The sequence below is a fragment of the Aulonocara sp. 'chitande type north' Nkhata Bay genome, linkage group LG13, assembly GCF_057382095.1.
Source record: "Aulonocara sp. 'chitande type north' Nkhata Bay isolate Kocher_YH1m ecotype deep benthic linkage group LG13, A_spYH_male_GT1.1, whole genome shotgun sequence".
Classification (NCBI taxonomy): Eukaryota; Metazoa; Chordata; class Actinopteri; order Cichliformes; family Cichlidae; genus Aulonocara; species Aulonocara sp. 'chitande type north' Nkhata Bay.
In genome coordinates this window covers 26,704,383-26,726,035 of record NC_141356.1, presented here as the reverse complement: position 1 = coordinate 26,726,035, position 21,653 = coordinate 26,704,383, and the positions used below count along the sequence as shown (strand labels likewise).

The 21,653-nt window shown below is 39.8% G+C and overlaps 1 protein-coding gene across 1 annotated transcript; it reads right to left on the bottom strand.

Annotated features, from left to right (window-relative positions):
* Positions 1–1,118: 1,118 nt before the first annotated feature.
* Positions 1,119–21,142, bottom strand: golga7bb (golgin A7 family, member Bb). Its single transcript, XM_086259536.1, has 5 exons — positions 21,019–21,142; positions 13,674–13,799; positions 12,712–12,864; positions 8,824–8,925; positions 1,119–6,807 (listed from the first exon to the last, which is right to left on the bottom strand). Exons 1-5 carry the CDS (start codon positions 21,028–21,030, stop codon positions 6,724–6,726), a joined length of 477 nt encoding a protein of 158 aa, XP_086115662.1. The 5' UTR covers positions 21,031–21,142; the 3' UTR covers positions 1,119–6,723.
* Between the last annotated feature and the right edge of the window lie 511 nt (positions 21,143–21,653).

Below are 21,653 nucleotides of genomic sequence, written 5' to 3'. Positions count from 1 at the left end.
CAGAAAGACAGCGTTGTGCAGCCGAAGAATAAAAAATGTTTAAACTTGGAAAGAGAAAAGAAACTTAGCTAAAACCTTCCAGCAAAAGTTTGATGAAAAAGGGGGATCTGTGCTGAAGGAAAGAGTTGCTTGCGCTTCGGTAGTGTGAGGCTGACCTTTGCCCGCAGGTGTTGAGATGTTTCTTCACTCCTCTGCTGTCTTTGAGAAAATATCAGTCCACTCTCGCCGCTCCTCCTTCTGTCTACACTCCTGAGATTTTAACTAAGCCTCAGTGTCAATCAGGATGTTATCGCTCATTTATGGCCTTATGAGCAGGCTATGATGGATCTACTGTACACCTCTTATACACACGCACACACACATACACACAGGATCATGCTTACAAATAGACACTAATACAAAAAGCTGTGCGCACCAAAAAAAAAAAAGATGAAAGAAAATAATATTCATTAGATCGTTGAAAACTTTGAAAACTGGATGTGCACAGGAATCATTTTACTTATTTATGATGAAGCACCGCACATTTTCCTGAAAATATAAATGGGTAACTCTTTGCACTTTGAAAGCTTACAAGGAACAACCCTTTGATGGTTTCTGTCTTACTGAACAAAATGACTGGGTGTGCATCTGAACTGTGCAGCTACCCTTGGAAAAACCCATAAAACTATTTAAATGGTCATCAAACCACATATTTATTGATACATACTGAGGTGTCAAAGCTCATGATTAATGGTGCTGGGAAGGTTGTCAAATGCCGTCTTTATAGGGGAGAGAGTTAGGAAGAAAATTTGAAATCAAGCTGTTTAGTTGATAACTGATGTTACAATTCTTCATAAATTAATACCAATTTTAAGAAAACCATGACATTTTTGGTAAGCAACAAACTTTTAATGTTTCATTGTTAGATGGTTGCAGATGTTTCAATGTTTCATTGTTCTGTTACTGAACTGTTGTAATGAAGAAGGGTCGATTAGTTACGGACAATTTTGCATTAGTCACGCATCCATCAAACAATTCTTTGGCTAAATAAAGACTAATGTTTATAGAAATTGTCAACTTTATGCAAACAATGGTTCGGTTATGGTTTGGGTGGTATGTGAACAAAACAGCCTACCAGCTGAATATTCAGTGTCAGATTAACCTTCATGGTTCAGTTTTGAACTTTATGCTGCCTACAGCTTTCTGTTCACTGCCCACTCTGCACTGCATGGGAGACAGAAAAAGTCAATATACATATACACTCACTGGACACTTTATTAGGCACACCTTGCTTGCACTGGGCCTTCTATGTTCATGGCATGGATTCAACAAGGTTCTGTTAACATGTTGGTCAGGATAGCATCGCACAGTTTGTTGCTCACATCCCAAAGGTCAGATTGAGATTTGGTAACTACTTTTTGTATTAAAACTTACTTTCCATTCTGTTATTCAGTCAAAACAAATGCACGGACATTTAGAGAAACACATAAAACAAATTTCAAGACCACTGCTCCAAACTCAAAGACCATCCTATACCAACTCAAGTTCTTCCTGTTGCTATTCTCAGCAATGCTTACAAGAGAGACAGCGAGAGATCATATATCACGAACAAGCAAAGACACAGCACAGACTGAGCTTATAAACAACATGAACTGTAGCTACAAACAGCAGCCTGGAGTCAAAGGCAACGTTCTTTTTATCAGCTTCATCAGATATTTTATTCATCTCTTGGAGACAGTTAAAACTTCACTCAGCAGGCTTTGAATAATAATCAGCTTTGGAAAAAAAATATACATGTAAAAAGTACATAAATCCATTTTAATTAGTATGTAAATAAGCTAATGTAAACACACAATTAGCATCAAGATAAGATATAAATTCCTCTTTCGCAGCAGCACCGCTGGAGACTTTGTGGATCAGGGACTTCACTTCTTGTCGTCTCGCTTTGTTTACACACACATCATGCAGTATTAAACATCAATGCGGTTTTATTCGCCCTGAAGCAAAACAACTCAACTCAAAGCAAGTCAAAGATGCTGGTGCCAGACTCTACACATCATTATTGTCTTTTATATTTTTAGGAAGACATCATATTGCACTATTGAGTAATCTCTCACTTGTAACAGCATAATACACATATGTTACTTCTTGCCGATGAGCCCGTGTATCTAAATGAACTAGCTGCAGTCCCACATACAGTACAAGATAAATACATATCATGGTAGAATTTACATACTGAAATGAACTGTACATCATTAGATGGCTGTTTTTCTGAGGTTATCTTGATAAGTAGCTTGACTGAGGCTCAAGTATCCAAAGTGAAGGCTACTCTCGCCTGTGATCATTTATTTGTATCTCAATGGACATCTTTTTACAATAATATATTTAATGCTTTATCATAATCTTTACTCCCCTGCCAGTCTTCATGAATCAGTCATTCCTGAAAGGACAAGCTACATTAAGTATAAAATAGCACACAGTGCTTCTTCTTGAAAATAAATGCAATACTTTTGATCAGTCTACACCAACACACATACCCACATGCTGACACACTTAAAACAAAACCAAAAGCCTACATCCATGCTAGCTGCTTTGTGGGGCTGTGCTTAGCAGCACTTAATTGGTTAAACTAATTGTTAGCATGGTAACATTCCCACAATGGCAGCGCTTAATTTTTAGTAGGTAAAATTCTTACCATAGTAACATCTAGTAATTTACACTAATCTCAAAGAAGAGATGATGTTGATGGGATTTCTGTTAGTGTTTTCTCATGAACAAATTGAAACCCGATGATGGTGCTAAATAAAAAGTTCATTTATCACAAAGTTATTACGATTCATCTTGCGGGGAACATGTTACTTGATGGAAATCTGACATTTCTTGAAGCTGTTCATTCAAAGTCATATTGTGACAGTGGACCAACTGCTGGAGGATCAGTAAAGCTATAAACCAGCATCTCCAAGCTATTTGTGCTGATGCCTATGTTTTACATATTATGATAAAATAAAATAAAAAACATCTGTTCCTTACCAGGTTTTAAAATTATATAAATACAACCTCACAACAACACATGACATATTACACTGTGACTTTTTTTTATTTAAACACATTGCTTTCACATTGCTTCATTTGACTGAGATGAGCTCTCTTAATAATGTCAATTGGGTTAAAGTCTAGACTTGGACTGAATCATTGCAACACCTGCATTCTTTTCTTTTTCAGCCATTCTGTTGCAACGAGCTGTAGTGGGAATCAGATTTGAACAAGCTTTAGATGTCCACCAGACAGCCTGTCCAACATTTGAATCTAAAATATTTTTGATATACAGAAGAGTTCATTGTCAAGCTCATGCAAGGAGCTACAAGCTCCTCCACTGTATTAGCATGAAGTGTTCCTCTTTGGTGTCATGTATCCAAAGGACATTGTTCCGGAAGTCTTTGTTCAGATCCAGCTTTGCAAGCCTAAGCCATGCAAATTAATTTTAGAGAGAAGAGTGTTTCTCCTGGAAACCTTTCTAAATAAGTCATATTTGTTCAGCCTTTGTCTAATTTTGCTCTCCTGAACTTTAACATATAACCTGCTAACTGATGGCTGTAGTGTCCACGGTGTAACTCTTTGGTTTTCTGTAGTTTCTCTGAGTTTGGAGTAGATTTGCTGGGATCTCCAATCCTGAAAAGACTGGACGCAGTCTTTAATGCTTTCTGCTTGTGAAAAATCTAGTAGTGTGGTGGACTTGAAATAGTTTGATAATGGCCTTATAATGCTTCCCACATTGATTGGCAGCAGCAATTACTTCTTTAAGATCATTGCTGATGTCTTTCCTTCTTGGCATTGCATTAACACATACCTGAATGCTTCAGACCATCAAACTACCAAAGCATCTGCTGCTCACACTCACTGATGATCCATTAATCATGTACATTTGATTAGCAGCGCCTGGATCTGAATTCTCGAAATTCTATGCAAGCAGTGTGTTTTTTACACAGTCTGCATTAAGGATTCGTTTCTGTTAATAAACGATAACACTGCAAAGTATCTCATGTATTTCTGTTGATCTGAGGTTGTATTTTGTTTATTTTAAGACCTGCTAAAGATAAAACTTTCCATTATATCCTGACATGTGAAAGAGTGTGTACTTTCTTTTTCACATGAATGCACTGCCAAAGACTAAATGAGAGCATATGGCACTGAAGTTCTACTGGGAGTTGAGAAACAGCAAACAGAATGACAGAACTGGGAATCAGAGGGTGAATGGACACTTTGTCAGGCTACCTTTCTGTGAACTGACAAATTGTATTCCCCTAAAAAAGAGTCATTACGCCCATCACTAGTCTGTAATCCCGCACATCAACAATATTTCTCCAAGAACCTTAGCCTATGTATTTTGCACATTTCCCCTGAGGATCTTTAACACCACCCTTTTCTATACCTCCTACACAAAGTGACAATATTGTTATAATTACCAACAATATCATAAGCTACATTGTTAAGACTTGTTACATATGATACTATACAGCAGCTCATGCTGTACAGACAATATGATCGTCCACTTCATACCCAGATGTAGACAGATTGTGAAAACATGTATTGATACTGGACATCAGTGATTTTGGGGGGGAAGAAAACGGCTTCATGGCAATCCCCATCCACTTGTTTGTGTGGGTAAACATTGACAAGCATGTACACTACAATTCATCTCCTGTACAGTTCATTTACACTCTGTTGCACGCTCTTTTTTTTCTTTATACATTGTCTAATGAGCTCCTTTATCTGCTTATTGGCAGTGCTGAGTCATTTTAAAGTCGGTCAGTCCATCAGCCCCAGGCTGGATATCCATTCCACCGGGATGAAACATGAAGGCATCAAAAAGCACAGGAGGCTTAACACAAGCACAACTGAATTCAACTGCTGTGGTAAAAATCTCAATCAACTAGTTAATAAAATGTTATGTTGAAATTAAACTACTTACTGGAATGAAGCCAACATGTAATCGTTTCTGCAATGACTGTCCAGTGAGTAGTTTAACTTGACATGGCTCTGGTAAAAGTGCACAAGGCTATTTTCATGCAAGGGCTCTCTGCAGAGCAGTTTGCTTCTAGCCCACTGTGTTAAAGAATAATCAAAACCTACACTCTCATGGTTTATTAAGAGACATGTATGTGTTTATAAAGAAAAAGACTGAAGACGGTAAAAGATGAAGACCAACACTATGGTAACAAGAAATAAAAAATGAAAATGAACCATGGTCAAGACAAACTTTTCTGAAAGGCCTTGTCTTTTGTTGGAAGATGTGTGGGCATTGTTGCTGTCTGTTGGTAATCAGCACGCTCGCTGCATCATATAATCTTAACAGCCTCCACATATACACACACATACATATTAGTCATACAGTGTTTCATTTCCCAAAGGAGAAATAGTTTTTATGTACTGTATTGTATTGTACTGTAGTGTGATATTGTGAATAAGTAGTTAGATATATGTGATAGATGATAGATGGATATTTTGTGATCAAACATAATGTTTTTTTTTTCATCTAAAAGGATCTACAACTTATTCTTTATCTTACAAAATGAAAGATTCTTTATTCTGCATCAACATATTGCGGTATATATCAGTTAAAGTCAATAGACAGTTCTTTAAATCCTTGCTTTTGTGTGGGTTTAGGTATTGAACTTTGTGTGGCTGGCCCTCTTGCACACATCTATACTCACATATAAATATGCATTTGCCAATAACATCCACGCTGTTTCATGCGTGGAATAGGTGTAGAGATAAAAGACCGATGTCTTTCGATTTCTTCTTCTTCTGAACCAAACATGTCAGACTGACTCTGTGGCTTCTTGAAGGTACTGCTCCTTGATGTTTGATATTTTCTTAATGATCTCTGCTAAGCTGGAATAGATGGCACAGCCTTCAAGGGCCTGAAGTTTGCTTGTTTTCTAAATGAGCTGAGGCGTAGGTCGACTCCAACTCCAAGTCTACCAGAATCTGCTTGCATGCAGGGATGCCTGGCCACAATCTACAGGTGTGTATTTGTGTATATGCACGTGTGCACTCCCCCTCGCTGATATGTGTTTTTTCGAGTGCAGTAAATGACATGGCTGTGTGCATTTCTATGTGCAAGTATGTGAATATGCAGGAAGCGAGAGAAAGAAAGTGAGAAACAGAGTGTGTTTGAGCGTGACCTACAGCTGTGATGTGGATCACTTGTATCCACTGTCGTGAATGAGAAGTGCGTAAACAGACAGGCAAAGTGACCTCTCCTTGAAAAAGTCCCGCACTGAAATTTAGTCTAAGGAAGTGAAAGTCTGGAGAATCAGCTACAATGCAGAGATGGTGTGACTCATAGTAGCAGATGTGATGGAATGAGAGAAAATGTGAATGGAAAAAAATTAGAGCAAAAACAATCAATGAGTATTTTAGTTTGATAGCTCTTGGAGAGTGTAGGATATTTCTTCACAGAAACACTGGTTGCTGTGTCTAATGATTAGAGTATGTGTGGGTTCTGTTGCACTTGTGTTTATTCTGTTTTGTATCCAGGGTGTGTTTTTAAGCCAGCTCTTCTTCTGGAGGTGATACATTGTCGGCCCCAGCAGAGAGAGCATGAATGTTGTGAATCACCTCCTCGTCTTTTTCTTTCCACTCGTCCTAGAACCTGGTGCTCTCATGTTTCAGCATGCGGATGTTGGTAAGTGTGCCGCTGCCCCTGTGGTGGTATCCGTAAGCCTGGTGCTGCCCCTCCAGTCACCGAGCGCTGCTGCCCGACGACATGGTGCTGCTGGGACTGGAGCCGCCCGAGCCCCGGTCTTCAAACACGCTGATCTCAAGCTGAAAATTTGATGAATGTCAAGGATCACTGTGCGTTGTCGACAAATTCCATGAGAATTTAAAGCAATACAGTTTTAGAAACCTCAGTAAGGTATTTCAACTATTTGGGCAAGCCTAATCTGACCTTACTGTTCTTCAGTGTAACCAGTGGTTTGTTCTAAATCCTCTGTATTTCCATTCATGAAGGGTTCTCTTGTTTGCAGACTCCTCCAGGGTCTCCTTGACTTGATTATATGCAAAGAAATTGTTTTTCTTAATTGTGGAAAGAACTCTGCAATCTTATAATTTAGTAGCCTTCTGTGGCCTTCTCCTGTTACTGTGCTGGCCAGTGGATTCCTACTTTTAAAGAAGAAATTTAGCTTTCTCTCTTTTTCATCTAAATAAGAGCTTCCTTCTCTTGCATAAACTTGCAGCTCTTTGCACATCAGCGAGTTCCAGCGAATGGCTACCAAACGCAAGTTCAACACCAGATTTTTTATCTACTTAGATTGTCATAAAATAACAAGGGAACATCTGGCTGTCGAACTGCTTGTCAGGAAATAGTGAAATTCCTTTTGAGCCACGGAGAATGGGAGACAATGTTTAAAAATTGCTTTTAATTCCTCAATGATTAAAAAATAATTTTGGATTAATGCTTTTTAGTTAAAGCAGAAACTCTGTTCCCTGATCACATCTCGTTGGTTTACTTAAAATCCACTGTGGTGGCGTAGCGACAAAAAGCGTGTCACTGTCCAGAAATGTATGAATCAAAGTTATCTGAACTCTCTGCTTACATTCATAAACCTTGGCAATGGTCTTACTGGACAGCGCTACTCTACTATCATCATATGTTGATTTTACTGTTAATAAAATGTTCACGAGGCTAAACTTAATTACTTGTGAAGGCTTCTACTATTCTATTGAAAAGGTCTGAGAGAGTCGAGCCTATGGGCTCTGCTCTTTAACGTAGTCAGTGGATTTTAATGGTGGCCTGTCTCTGGCACATGTCTATATTATGTTTACTTGTGTTTGTAGCTACATGAAGGTGAGGAAGCTGAGCCCCCAATAGGAGGACAGCTTCTGAACCATATGAACTCACATCAGAGTCTCTTGAAAAATTCCTTCTGCATCAAGGAAACCTGAGCTTATTAAAAAAACAACATAACAATAGTCTGCCATGAATTTCTTCCTTCTGGGTTTCTCCTTCCAGAATTCCTCTTGTCTGCGTCTCCCCCTTTGTTTGTTTATGTATTACTTTCTTTGTAGGCCTCTTCTTTTTTTATTGATAATAACTTTCTCTGTATGTCTCTGGTTTCTTTGCTTCCATTGTTTTCTCTCCTTTGAGACTGTCTGCTTCATTTATTAATATCACCTTTTAATTTCAACCATTCGTTCTCTGCATAACCACTCAGTTTTTTAAGAGTTGGTAATGGGTTGACCTGCAGCCCGTTTTTTTTCTTTGGGCCAGTGTGAGCCAGGACTGTGTGATGGTCTATTGGACACATTCACTCTCTCCATGTGTCTGTGCTGGTATCAGTCCAGCTGTCAATAGGAGATATAGTGCTGTCCACTCCTGAAAATGTAGCAATTCATCTATAAAAGAACAGCCACATGAAAACTTGGAAATCATTAAAAAGGCCTTGATATAAAACCTTACTTCCGATTGACCACATTAATATTATTTATTTTTTATTTTTTGCATATTTCCATATCAAAGCACAGAACTTTCTGTTTTTTTCAGAGCTTTTTTAAGATTTACTCACGATAAAAAATAGTTGGCCAGTGAACAGCTACTCTGCAGCAGCTGGACTTTAAGTGTCTTGTTCATGGGCATCCTGATGGTAATTTATGAAGAATTTTTTTTTCATCCATTTGCTGTATCAAATCCAGATGTTTCCACCAGTTTCAATAATTCTAACCAATGTCTTTCCACGCCATCTTTAAACTGTCTTATAAATGTTGAGCTGTCCTGTCTGGGCCTTTATCCACTATCTATTTGTTGCACAGAGATTACAGTAACATATGGGAGGAGGATACAACCCTCATTCCTCTCTCTATGGGGTCTGTGAGCAGCAGACCTCGAGGAGCGTAGATCTTCTCATTCTGCTCCTGGATGAAACCTGATATCTTCCTCAGCACCTGGAATAAAACAAGGGGGGCAGAGAGGTATTAGAACAAGTACCTCTGGAGGTAATCCAGATTTGATTAGAAATGTTGGAGGTAAGATGAAAACCCAAGCAGGACAATCAGGCTCCCATAAAAAAATAATAAGAGAGAACTGAGATTCAGTACCTGCCGACTACTTTTTCAGGATGCGTTCTGTGTTACACACAGTATCTAAAAGAGGTTAAATTGGCCCAAGTTACTTTAACCTCTGGAAAATATGAAAAATGAAAGAAACTAATTTGCAGTCCTTCTGCGCATACTTAGCATGCGGCATATGATACCAGCTCTGTCAAATCATTGCCCGGCTTTATTTTTCCTGCGCATTAAAATCCAAACTTAAAGTAATTCCATTATGCTCCAAGTATAGCAGCTATTTTTTCTGCATACTTCCAAGCCACTCTTGTCAAGCAGGGCTGCATGAATTGAATTACTAAAAATGATGAGTATGAGCTTTTCTCCTTTTGAACTTTTCCATTTGGAAGCTTGAGTTCCTAATTCAAAAGATGGCTCTCTTTAAGGCTAAATGTCATGCCTTGGTTAACTGTCAAGGCTCTAAAATATGAAGTGGACAGTTTATTTAGATTGCACTGGCAGTGGATGTTTTTCTCGGTTTTGCAAGTGAGCATTGCAGCAACTGTGCGAAAACCACAGAGCAGCAGTGGAGTGAATCTGTGCGGTTCAGGCCATGCTTTGGCACACAGATTCAAACAAGCATGTCTGTATACATTCTCTCATTCATTGCAACTGCACACAAACCGTTTTATCTGGAGATTTAAATAGTGTCTACGAAACCTAAGAACTGAATGTTGTTCCAGCGATGCTGCTGATAGCAACCAAATGTCTGCAGACTGATGGCCAGTAATGCCAAACAGGCAGCTATTAGCTAAAGTGGGTTTATTAAAACGGCTTATTCAGCCTTAGCTATGCCTCCATGGGAACAAATCATGCTGATGTACCACGGCTCGCCTAAACTCTGCCAGTGTCATGTCGGCCAGCGCCGTGTTCCTCTGTGCCTCATTTGCACCCACAGAGCTGCTGCCGCTACACATGTTAACCAATATGTACAACTCTATTAAAGAGAGCTTATTTAAATTCTTTATGATTTTCTAGAGATGCTGTACATTTCCTCAGGTCTGAGGAGGAGACAGGAGAAGCATTTGCTTGCTGTGACTTCTTCCAACTACTACCTGCCCTGTTTTAACAAGGGCATTGCACAGATTTTATAATATTTGGCAGGGTGCAGACTCTCTCATGTCCAGCGCCGCTGATTCATACATTTGCATTCCTAAGTACAGCTCTGCTGCGTAATGACTTCAAAGTTTCCGAGCTGCAGTAAGTGTGAAAATGGTTCTATTGAACATGACAAATTCACATCCTTTTTTGTGAGTTAGCTAAAGGTCATTGCAGCACACAGCCTAGAGTGATTAAAACAACACTAAGCAGTTCACTGAGCACTGTGCTCCTCTAGTATGTCAAAGGCCTCGTACAGCCGCAGGCCCAGCTGCTTATACAGTGACCCTTGTTAGTGGAGACTAAACAACAGAAGAAATATTTTTTGTCTCCCATTGGAAAAAGATACTTTTGCAATAAAATGTCTGGAAAACATTAGGACATTGCGTTTCTCAGTGAAAAGACATTGAACTGAAGCCATCGAAATTCAGCGGTTTTGCCCCGCTGTTCTTTAAATCAGTGAGATCCATGTGAAATAGCGCTGAGCACAAAGCAATCAATATTTGACTTATAAGATATCCACACATTTCTTAACGCAACACAAACCATTTCCTTTGCTACAAACTCCAAGAGAATCAAGCATCGCGGTAAAGTGGCAGAGAGACACACAGAGGAGCCCTGACTAATCAGTTTACTGTGGTTCAGGGAAAAGGCCAATCCTTTCACTTGCTAGCGAGCTCTCGGGGCAGCTCAATCCTCTTCGGTGTAACAATATGACAGTCAAGTATCCAAGCTGTGCCTGTGTTGTACTGGCATGTGTGTGTGACAGCCCTTCTGGGAAAAGCTTTGTGTTTGTGACAGCATACGCACAATCCCCTGCTTATGCTACCAAATGCAATATAATGGATTTTATGCGTGTGTACACGTGTCCTTTAGAAACCCATACTGTATGTTCAGCTACATTCTTGTCAATAATACGAGAATAAAAGTAGAAGATGGAGGGCACAAAGTGTGCGTGAGGGAAGTCTTGTGAATGTTTTTAAGCACATGTATCTGTTCTGACATGCTGGGAGCAATCAGTGTCCTTTGATGGTGTGAGATGTAAGCATCAAGGGACTCCAGTGAATCTGCACCCTGATCTGCGAGCGCTGTGTTGTGGGACTCGGACGCACATGAACATGCAGCATCAACTTGGGTGGGTACACTTTATCATCATCAGTCATAATGTTGTTCAGCCAAGATGGCTGAGTTAAGCAAGCAAATAAACAACTCTCCTGAGAAACTGAAAGAATCTCAGGATCTTAATGGGGCAGCACCCAGCTGACAGGGAGATGAAAAGAGCCTCAGACTAGGCAATTTCTGCATGGCTTCAACTCAGCAATAAGTCCTTTTGTACTTCTTGGTCAAGCTCCTAGTACCTCTGTAGTCCTTTGATGAAGAAATGTTTACAAAATGCAACAAGACAAGGGAGATGACAGAGATCAGAACAGAGAGGAATGCTGAAAACTTCATGCAGCTCCAGTTCTATCTAAAACGGCGGCAGGTACACACAAAATCACAAGAGGATTAATCACGCTCGCTGTGTCTGCCTATGCGATTGTGTTATGTGTGCGTGTGTTCCTGTTCCATTTCAGTGACTAACAAGCAGCTACACAGCCATGCGGAGCTTTAACCACCTGCCCTTTGTCAAGATGGGCATCTTGGTTGCACTTTAGGTAAGCGTCAGCTGGCGTGCCATGCCTTATCCAGCGGCACACTTGTGTGGCCTTTAGAGTGAGTTTTAAACTCTGGTGGACAGACAGAGAGAGAGATTGCATCTCCTAGAACTGTGTGTTCTCTTCTTAAAGAGCCGGATGAGGCTTAATGTTTTTTTGAGTGGGAAAGAGTTGAATTCAATAGAAATTGACACATAGGGGAGAAAATAACACTTCTGTAAGTGGACTTCATCACTGCGCATTAAAAGGTTCACCTTCATCTCACATTCTGAGATTCTGGGCTCTGTCCACTGAGGCATTTGTGTGCATCTTTTGCTGTTTTTTTTTCCAGGTTCCTCAGTCTCCTACCAAGGCATGTGGGATACGTGCAGCATGAATAATGTGCTATCACTTGTGAACTGTGTTTGGGTTTGCATGGCGTTTTCGCTATGCCTGTGCAATACCCAGAGAAGAGAGTGCAATACAGGTTGTCTTGTGCTGCAATTTAAAGACACATTCTAGTTCAAGATGTGGTTTCAGGTTTGAAAAGGGAGACAGTATAGAAGATGCTCACTGAACTCCATACAAAACATAAAAAAAGCTCATAAAGTGAGCCTGAGGAATAGATGGTGGCTGAATCGAAGTGTGCAGTAAACTGAAAGAATAGTTGTATTTACAGCAAAAGTCTGTTGTTTTACCTACAGCAGATCTTAAAGACGGTTAATGGAATAATAATTGTATTTTTATATTTAAAAGGCTAATTTTAACTCATTTTAAAGCTACAACCTCTATAAAAAGCAGCAAACTGAAACAAAAACATGACAAGTTAAAAAAAGTTGTAATTATACAGTATTTCCACCCAAAATGTAATATTTTGTGTACACAGACTTCTTACCTTTTCATATCGCGTTTCCATGCAGAGGAAGATGATATAAGCTGTTGCACAAGCCAGACATCCTTCCAGGTACGACTGACCTCCAATTTTTTCAGCCTCAGCATAATAAGAGTTAAGGGTCTTCACTGTCTCCTCAAGTAAAGTTCGTTCAATCTACTTATAAACAAAAACAAACAAGACCAACAGCGGTTGTAAGAATGGCACAAGTGAAATATGTTCTGTTAGCCTGCCAAATATGCTGCCTGTATTCTACTCAACCCAAAATACAATTTTTTCAAGGAATTAAAACAACAACAACTTTGATTACAGAATATGGAAAACCTGATGAACAATTACTTACAACTACGACAGCAATCTATTTTTTCCATCTGACAGAGAACATTTGCAGTAAATCGATGACAACTGATGTTTTCTTGCTCTGCTCTTTGTGTGGATTGTCTGCTTCATATGCAAATTGCTAGACAAATATGCAATAATACTCCTACATAACACCATTCACTAATTAAAGCAAGGTAAAGAAAGTAAAATTGCTCTTTAAATAAATAGCACATTCTCTCACACAGTCTTTAACTAAAGGCATCTACTTTTGCTTTAACTGTTCACACATGCATACATTCAGGAGATGTTAGATGGGGAGAAACATATATATTACTTATACAACAGACATTTGCATCCATTTGTGGATGATGCCCTTGTAATTATTATGCATAATGTGTGCATTTCAAATATTAGCTTTTTGCTTTTGAGGACCAGCATTACAGGAATTAGACGTTTCCTGGTTTAAGAAGCATCCCATATGCACAAGTGTTGTTTTAAGTGTATCTGCATCTATCTGTGAGTTTAGCTTAATAGACAAGTCTACAGTACGGGCCATCAATCTTTCTGTATCAGTCAAATTAGAGTTATATGAAGTGGGGGGTTATATTGCCTTTGTCTAGGTATTTGAGTTTGTTTGGACTCACCCTGTTGTCAAGCTCTGAGGGAAACTTGGCCTGGAATCGGCACACAGTTCCTTCACTGTAGTCTCTCTGTATAAACACCTTGGTGACCAGCGATGGACTGTGCCGGAGCTCCTGAAGGTTGTGGAACTAAGAAGATACAAAACAGAAGAAAAAAACAGAAAAATTAATTTTGTGGTCAAGAATACATTTCAATTCATACAGCACTCCATGGCTATAATGATATATATATATATATATATATATATATATATATATATATATATATATATATATATATATATATATATATATATATATATATATATATATATATATATATATATATGTAGAGAGAGAGAGAGAGAGAGAGAGAGAGAGAGAGAGAGAGAGAGAGAAGAGAGAGAGAGAGCTATAACCCAGACTGGTTTGTTTGGAAAGGTTGCCAAGAAGAGGACTCCTCCCTCTAAAACGAACATGGCTGTGCAGCTTAGGTTTGCCAAATTGCATCTGAACGAACCACAAGACATCTGGAACAATGTCCTTTGGAGGTTAGATGACAGCAAAAGCACAAACAGCGTATCTGCACAAACATCTCATACCAACTGTAAAGCACGGTGGTGTAGGGTTGATGATTTGAGCTTGATTTGTAGCAACAGGATCTCCTCCTCTGTCCTCTGATCTCCTTGTTTACCAAAGCATTAGTTAAATGTGAGGCCATCTGTCTGATAGCTAAAGCTTGGCCCAAATTGGGTCGTGCAACAGAAAAGTAATCCCAAGCACAGCAGCAATGGCTGAAACAGAAACGAATCAAGATGTTGCAATGGTCCAGATGAAGTCCAGACCACAATCTGAATTAAATGCTGTAGTGGGACCTTATGAGAGCTGTGTATAAGTGAATACATGCAAACCTCAGTGAAATGAAGCAACACTGTGAGCCAGAATGCCTCTCCTATGATGTGAGAAACTGATAAGGTCACACAAAAGAAAAAGACAAAATACTTCAAGTTCTTGCTGCTAAAGGTGGCGTTACAAGCTGTTGAATCATGGAATGTTCTTAGTTTTTCACAGGACTGCAGAAATGAAAGTGTAAAAAGGCTTTTGCTGCACAATAAAATTTAAGTTTAAGTTTGAAACTCAAGAACTGATGCGATGTTAATGCACCAACATCTTTGACTTAAAGTAGCTGGCACTCTCATTGCTGTCTTCCAACATCAAAATTGATGTTGGAACATTAAAAGACTGGTCTTTACAGCACTTTGTTGGTGAACAGTGTGTTTTACACCCAGTCATTTACATTAAAAGCATACAGCAACAAGCAAGTGGGGCACTGTAAACTTATCCCCTGCTGATCTAAATTACTGTCCTCAAGAGGACGGTAATAAGGGATACGGTAAAAGTATGCAGGAAGAGGAGAAGGCAGGGAGAAGGAGAGAAAATAAGGTGGGAAATATGAGGTTGTGTTCACTTCAGACAGAACCTGAAATCATTTTATAAAAACACTATGGTTCACATGATAAGCTAAACATTTGTGCAGCTGTTAAGTTTTTTCTTTTTTTAAAGGCTTGGCCAGTTACAGCAGGGTCACTGTGACCTATATATTATCCAAGTACATGCTTGTACATGCAAGAGGCAGAGAAAGACTTTCCAAAAATTTGGGATACAGTGCATACGTCAATAGAGAATTCAATTTGCAGATCATTTCAACCTTGCAGTTATTTGTAAATAGTAGAAAGAGAACATATTTAATGAAACAGGGTTTTAAAAAGTCTAAAAAATTAACAAAAGTTTAAATGGAGGCCACAAAAGACTGAAAAGATATGTCATGCTAAAAATCTTTGCCAGAAATGAAAGGCAGCAGATGGAAATAGTTAGATTAGTTACAATTTAACAATAGCACTTTTTAGCATGAAACTGCAAGAAAGAATTCATGGATTTCATTATCTGTGGTCAGTAATGTGGTGAATTATAAATCAAGCAAAATGTCACACACAATACTGAGTAGCTGGAACTACACCTAATTAAAACAGTCATTTTTAATTACATGCTGGTGTTGTAATTACGTGGCTCATGAACACGTCTTAGAACCATGTCAGTGCATCCACAAAGTCAAGTAAAAACACATGTAACCAAGAGCAGGAAATATATGAACAATATCCAGGAAACACTACTGTCTTGCCTAAGCCTCTGATAATTTAAAATAAATGAAGGTGAATCCTCAGAGTTAAGAAGGAAAGGGCCCTCCAGCCTGTTATCAGTGCAGACTTCAAAAAGCCTCCCTTAATGATGGCATAGTGCATTAGTTCACATGGCCAGGATAACTTGCACATCTGTACACACTATGAATGCTAAATAATATATTGAGATTTTGGAGCAACAGATGCTGCCTTGTGGACATGTTCTGTCAGCAGGGAAAAAGCACATTCTACTGATATTATATCAGGATGTTTCCACGTCTGCAGTTTGGATCATTGGATCATAAAAAAATGACGAAGACAAACTGTTGAGGAGCTGAAATACATCAAGCAAGAGAGCTTATCTTATAGACCTTAGTATTTAAGTATAGTATTTACTGATAAATAATCAAGTTTAAATTACTTTAAAAACACTGCATCTTTTTGGCAGTAGCCAGACTTAGTACAGTGCCAGCCTTTCATCTCTATATATGGTGTATCACTCACGAGCAGGAATAGCATCCAAGCTGCTATTTTTGTCTGCTAACAGCCACAGTCATCCATCTCACAGCCAGAGCTTTTAATACACCCCCCTCCCCAAAACACACACACAGTTTTGGGGGTTTTTTTTGCTTTCCCTGTCTCTCGCCACCACGGAGCCCTCACTCTTTCTAGTGTTATCTTCAGGCTATCATGATGAACAACAAGTCCTTCTATTAATAGAAGCAATTTACAGTTTCAGCACAGAGCTGAGCATCATTTATCCAACTCAGAATCAGCTGGCCACAAGAGAGACTCATTAACATCACGCAGGTCCGTCTTTTATGAACGTGTGCATGTGAATGTGATGCTATACATACATGCACTGCATGCATGTACATACGTTAGATGTCTTTTTAGAATTGAGGACAGTTGGCCCCGTCCTGACCAACAGACCTCTGCCTTACATGTCTGTACTACACATAACTTACACTAAAAGAAGAAAGGCGGGTGTCTCCCTCCCTGTGATTTGCCTAAACACGAGGCTTCACAGTATCCCAATCTTGCACTCCATGCAACTAAAGCCAATGAGATTAAAGCTGGAGAAACACTCTCAAATTCAGTCTCATAAGAGGCTACATATTTAACCTTTTAACCTGTCTTCTTGCCAAAGCTCCTTTAGACTGAGTGACATCAATAATCATAATTATGCCATCAAACTGGGAAATCAGACTAATAAAACATCTTTGTCAAACTCATTGCCATATTTCATGATATTTCATGACCTGCATTTACTAGACCAAGTCTGCTGGTGGAGATGAGTATCAGGGGTGATTTTTAATAAAAGGACAGAAGGGAGAGTGAGAGGGGAAATTTAAAAGATGGTAGTGAGATCTGCTTTTATGAATGGTTTCAATTGAGTATCAGTAACGAAATAACAAGAGGCAAAGCTGGAGGTGTCAGAGTTGAAAATGCTAAGATTTTCAGGGTGACCGTTAAGACAGGATTAGAAATGAGTATATCAGAAGAATGGTTCAGGCTGAGCAGTTTGGAGACAAGGTTAGAGAGGCAAGGACGAGATGGTAAATGGTAAATGGCCTGTATTTATATGGTAAATGGTAAATGGCCTGTATTTGTATAGCGCTTTTCTAGTCCATAGGACCCCAAAGCGCTTCACACTACATTCCGTCATTCACCCATTCACACACACATTCACACACTGGCGATGGCAAGCTACATTGTAGCCACAGCTGCCCTGGGGCGCACTGACAGAGGCGAGGCTGCCGGACACTGGCGCCACCAGGCCCTCTGACCACCACCAGTAGGCAACGGGTGAAGTGTCTTGCCCAAGGACACAACGACTGAGACTGTCCAAGCCGGGGCTCGAACCGGCAATCTTCCGATTACAAGGCGAACTCCCAACTCTTGAGCCACGATCGCCCACAAAATATATATATATACAGAGGAAAGACCACAGAGAAGATTCATGGATGCAGGGAAGGAGGGTTAGTGTGACAGAAGAGGATGCTAGGGGTAGGGTGAGATGAGGGCTGATGACTTACTCACATAAGTTACTGTGTTGACCCCTAAAGACAGCAGCCAAAAAAAAGTAAGAGTACCTGGACCAGTAGGACCCGGGTGGATGGGTCTGACTCGTTATCTATGACAGTTTTATACTCACTCGAGAGTTACTTCCAGTTGATGAAACAGCTATTTTTCATGTATGCTATCGAACACAAAAAAACTTTCTTAGTCTTCTGGTGGTGATATGAAATGCTGAAGTATCTCTGTATATTTATACCTTGAAGACAAACAGGTTTATCTTGGTAGACTGCTTGTGTTTCCTCTATGGGAGCCAAGGGTTCAAATCTGGTCTATTCCTGCATTTAAATATAGTGCAGAAGCAGACACCAATGTTAAAGTGTGATACTGATCACACAGGCCTCTGTTAAGAAGTTCTGCATGGTGCTACGCTGTCTGACTTCTAGTTCCACCCACCCATCTTTAACGTTATGTTTAATATTTTTTTGCCTGCACACTGATTAGATTTCAGAAAAACGTGCCTCACCAGGTAACAAGCGCATAGAAAGGTACTGCATCAAGTAAACAAGGATGAATAAAAACCACATAGATAATCTTTACTGCATGGCAATGACAGACATATCCTAAATTACTAAATAATAAACTGCTGTCCCCTTATACGCAGTTCATTACAATTTTATTGTGAATAATTTTCTTGAAGGACTTTCATACGATGAACAAAAAAAGAGCATTTTCATACCCTATGAGCATACTCTGCCAATTTGAGTAGACAAAAAAAAATGTAATCAAACGCAAAATGCATCAGTGAAATCTGTTGACTGAGAAAAATATAATTTTTTCTCTGTCATATTCTTTCAGTCCTACATGCTGAATCAAACCCACACTTTAATTCCTGCAGTTTGCATCTGTAGATCTGTGAGCCTCATTGCTCTGACGTGTTTCCTAGTTAAGTCACTCCGACTCAGGGAGCACATACAGACGGCACGGGTGAGTGCTGCCAGTGGGCAGGCATTGCAAACGGTACACAGACGATTACAGCACAGTAAATGCACCCAGATTTAGAAACTTCATTCTTGTTTTCTGCAGCCTTTCAGCATGTTTTGTTACACTCAGCTCCCTTTTGAGCCCTTCATAATATAAGTGATTCTCTGCCATTGAGAGCAGAGTTTTTAATGCTTGCTGCCAAGCTGGGTTATCCAGAGGTCTATAAATCAATAATGTTTTGACAGTGTTGACAAAACTGTGAGACTGTCATGACATCTAGGTCGAAGAACAGTAACTGTTGGACCAAAGCTTATAGAAGAAATTATTTTCATGAAAAAGGACGACTTTTTTCTTTTCCTTTTCTCAGTGGGGAGCTAAGTCTGTGCAGGTCTCTGTGGGGATTTCAGTGCTTTTGCACATTATTTCTTAACAGTGTCATACTCAAGCTGGAGCAAACCTACAGTCTGCGAGGAAACTCTGGCAGTAGTGGACTTAATGGATCCAGAGAGTGTCCATCCATGCAGCATAAACAGTCTGCAGAATGAGCTGAGTGTTACTCAACACTTAATGCAGTCGTTTGCTGACTTGGCAAACAATAAATGTCATAGAATGAGTTCTAATATAATATGTGACAGGGAAGTAGAGACAGGCTGAGAGGCAGATGGATAGGAAGCAAACTGTGGTGCTCATCTCAGACTCAAATCACCGATGGTTACAAACTGCAGCAGCCTGTTCGCATTAAATATGGCATGGATAATTGATGGGCTTTGGACATTAAATCTGTCCTAGGTGCATACACTGCATGTGTTTGGGTGCGTGTGCATGTTGTGTTCCTGTGTAGGCATGTGTGTGCCTGTGTGTGTCTGTGTGTAATTGATGGGGCTTGGACAGGGATACTGGCAGACCACCAAAGGAAGTCAGGGACACTCTGCCAGGGTCTTGCAGGCTCCGAAAAAAATATATGCATCGATCTTGCCAAGCTTCTTATCCCCTGCACCTTTACCTGCAGAATCACTATTTAAGAATTATACCTTCACTCAGAAATAAGTTAGATGGTCATGTATGTACAGCCACACGCATGCAAACACACTGTTGTATGAATATAACCAAATGTGCTGTCTCCTGAGATCATGATTATGATAATGTCTTCACCAATATGGTGATGCAAACTGACGGAGAGGAAGACGTGCTGCTCAGCCTGATGGCTTTTAGGGTATTTTGGCAGGTACCTCTGTGACTGATTTTCTGAGTGTTATAGCATCACAACTGTGCTACATATAGTCACAAAACTGCAAGTATGTAGTTGGGTTGTGGATATGTTTAGTCTGATCCATGAGTACTGAGAAAATGACACTTTAATTTGTCCCACAGCACAGTGTGTCTGTTTAATGTATTTTTGACTTCCATGTATCTTTACATGACGTACAAACATATAATCATTGACACACAAGGCTGGGGTTTGATAATTCATCGCAGCTGGCTGGTTATCCAGCAGTTGTGCTCTGTGATACTAACCAATAACACTAACAGTTATGGGATCTCTGCATTTTCTTGAATAAATAATTTCCATGTTTTTTTGTGGGCGTGAAGGAAATCGAACAGTGGAGGGTTAAGTGTGTGGCAGGGATAAAGATTTATCGAGCTGATTTAAAAGTATGACCAAGGCAAAGACATGGTTAGGCTGTCCCTGTCCATGGTGCTGACTGCTCCATCATCATTACCACTGTCATCAGCCTCCTCCGCTTTGAGCCTACTGGAGCTGTCTGAGTGATACTGGTTTCTGTTTTTTATCAGGCAATGCCTGAGAAAGCAGTATCTGTGTTGGAAGGGGAAAGGAAAACAAACACTTGTTTATCAGACGATATTAGTCACAGCTTCTAAACACTGATTAAAGTAGAAGAAATTGAAGCCGGGGAAGGAAAAAAAATGTCCTGACGTAAGGATACTGTTACACGACTTCAAATTCACACAGCTCTCAAGATCCAGTCGGCTGATTTGATTGAAATAAAACAGCGTTCACCCGAACCACGATAAGACACAGAAATCGGAGGCACAATAGGTAAGACATTCAGTTACAAGACGGCAATTCTCAAGCTGGATTTCTTAGAAAAACAGCAAAGGGAGGTGCACAATACATCTTGGAGCTTTTTTCATAAAGCACTCACAGAAAATGTAAAGAATTTCCTTACCTCTGTCGCCATATTGCAGTGAGTGGGTTGCGGGATCTGTCCCGTGCTGAAAACGGCAACCGTTTGCGCGTGCTGTTTGGGACAACGCAACTACAGCCCGCCGGTAAGCGGTCGCCCGCGTGCACGTGTGTGTGCGTGACTGCGCGCGCTCCTGCTGGAGACTCCTGCGGGATGCGGTCACTGGTGGTTATGCTAATCTGAATTTCTGTTTATCCAGAATAATCTGCTTTCAGATTCAGTCACAGTTCAGAAAGCAAACGGAGGTTACTTTGAAGCATCAGCAGTTTATTTGGGTTAGTTTTTCCTTTTTTGCCCCCCTTTTATTTTAGGGCTATATTAATAATTACATTGGTTATCAATAATTCAAACAAAGTGCCCTGGCTGCTGCTTCTGTTTGTGACCAGTCAGGATGCCCAACAATCGCTTTATCTTAGTCCTGTTTCTACAGCGTGGAGTATTAATAATAATGATGATAAAAATGGTCATTGGGTATTAGATCATCACATTGAATGATAAAGTGATTCCACTGGGAATATTACAGGAAAGTTTGTTTTTTTTAAACAGATGACTCACTCTTAACTGCTAGCATGCAGAAATACTTCTGTTCAGTCATACTGTACCCTGTTTTCATATCT

What these genes read in the sequence shown, in the direction of transcription:
- golga7bb (XM_086259536.1), bottom strand. An exon ending in CCTCAGAGCTTGACAACAGG is followed by an intron (nt 12,865 to 13,673) that starts GTGAGTCCAAAC and finishes GTTTATAAGTAG; the next exon opens with ATTGAACGAACTTTACTTGA. An exon ending in TGGAAACGCGATATGAAAAG is followed by an intron (nt 8,926 to 12,711) that starts GTAAGAAGTCTG and finishes GTTTTATTCCAG; the next exon opens with GTGCTGAGGAAGATATCAGG.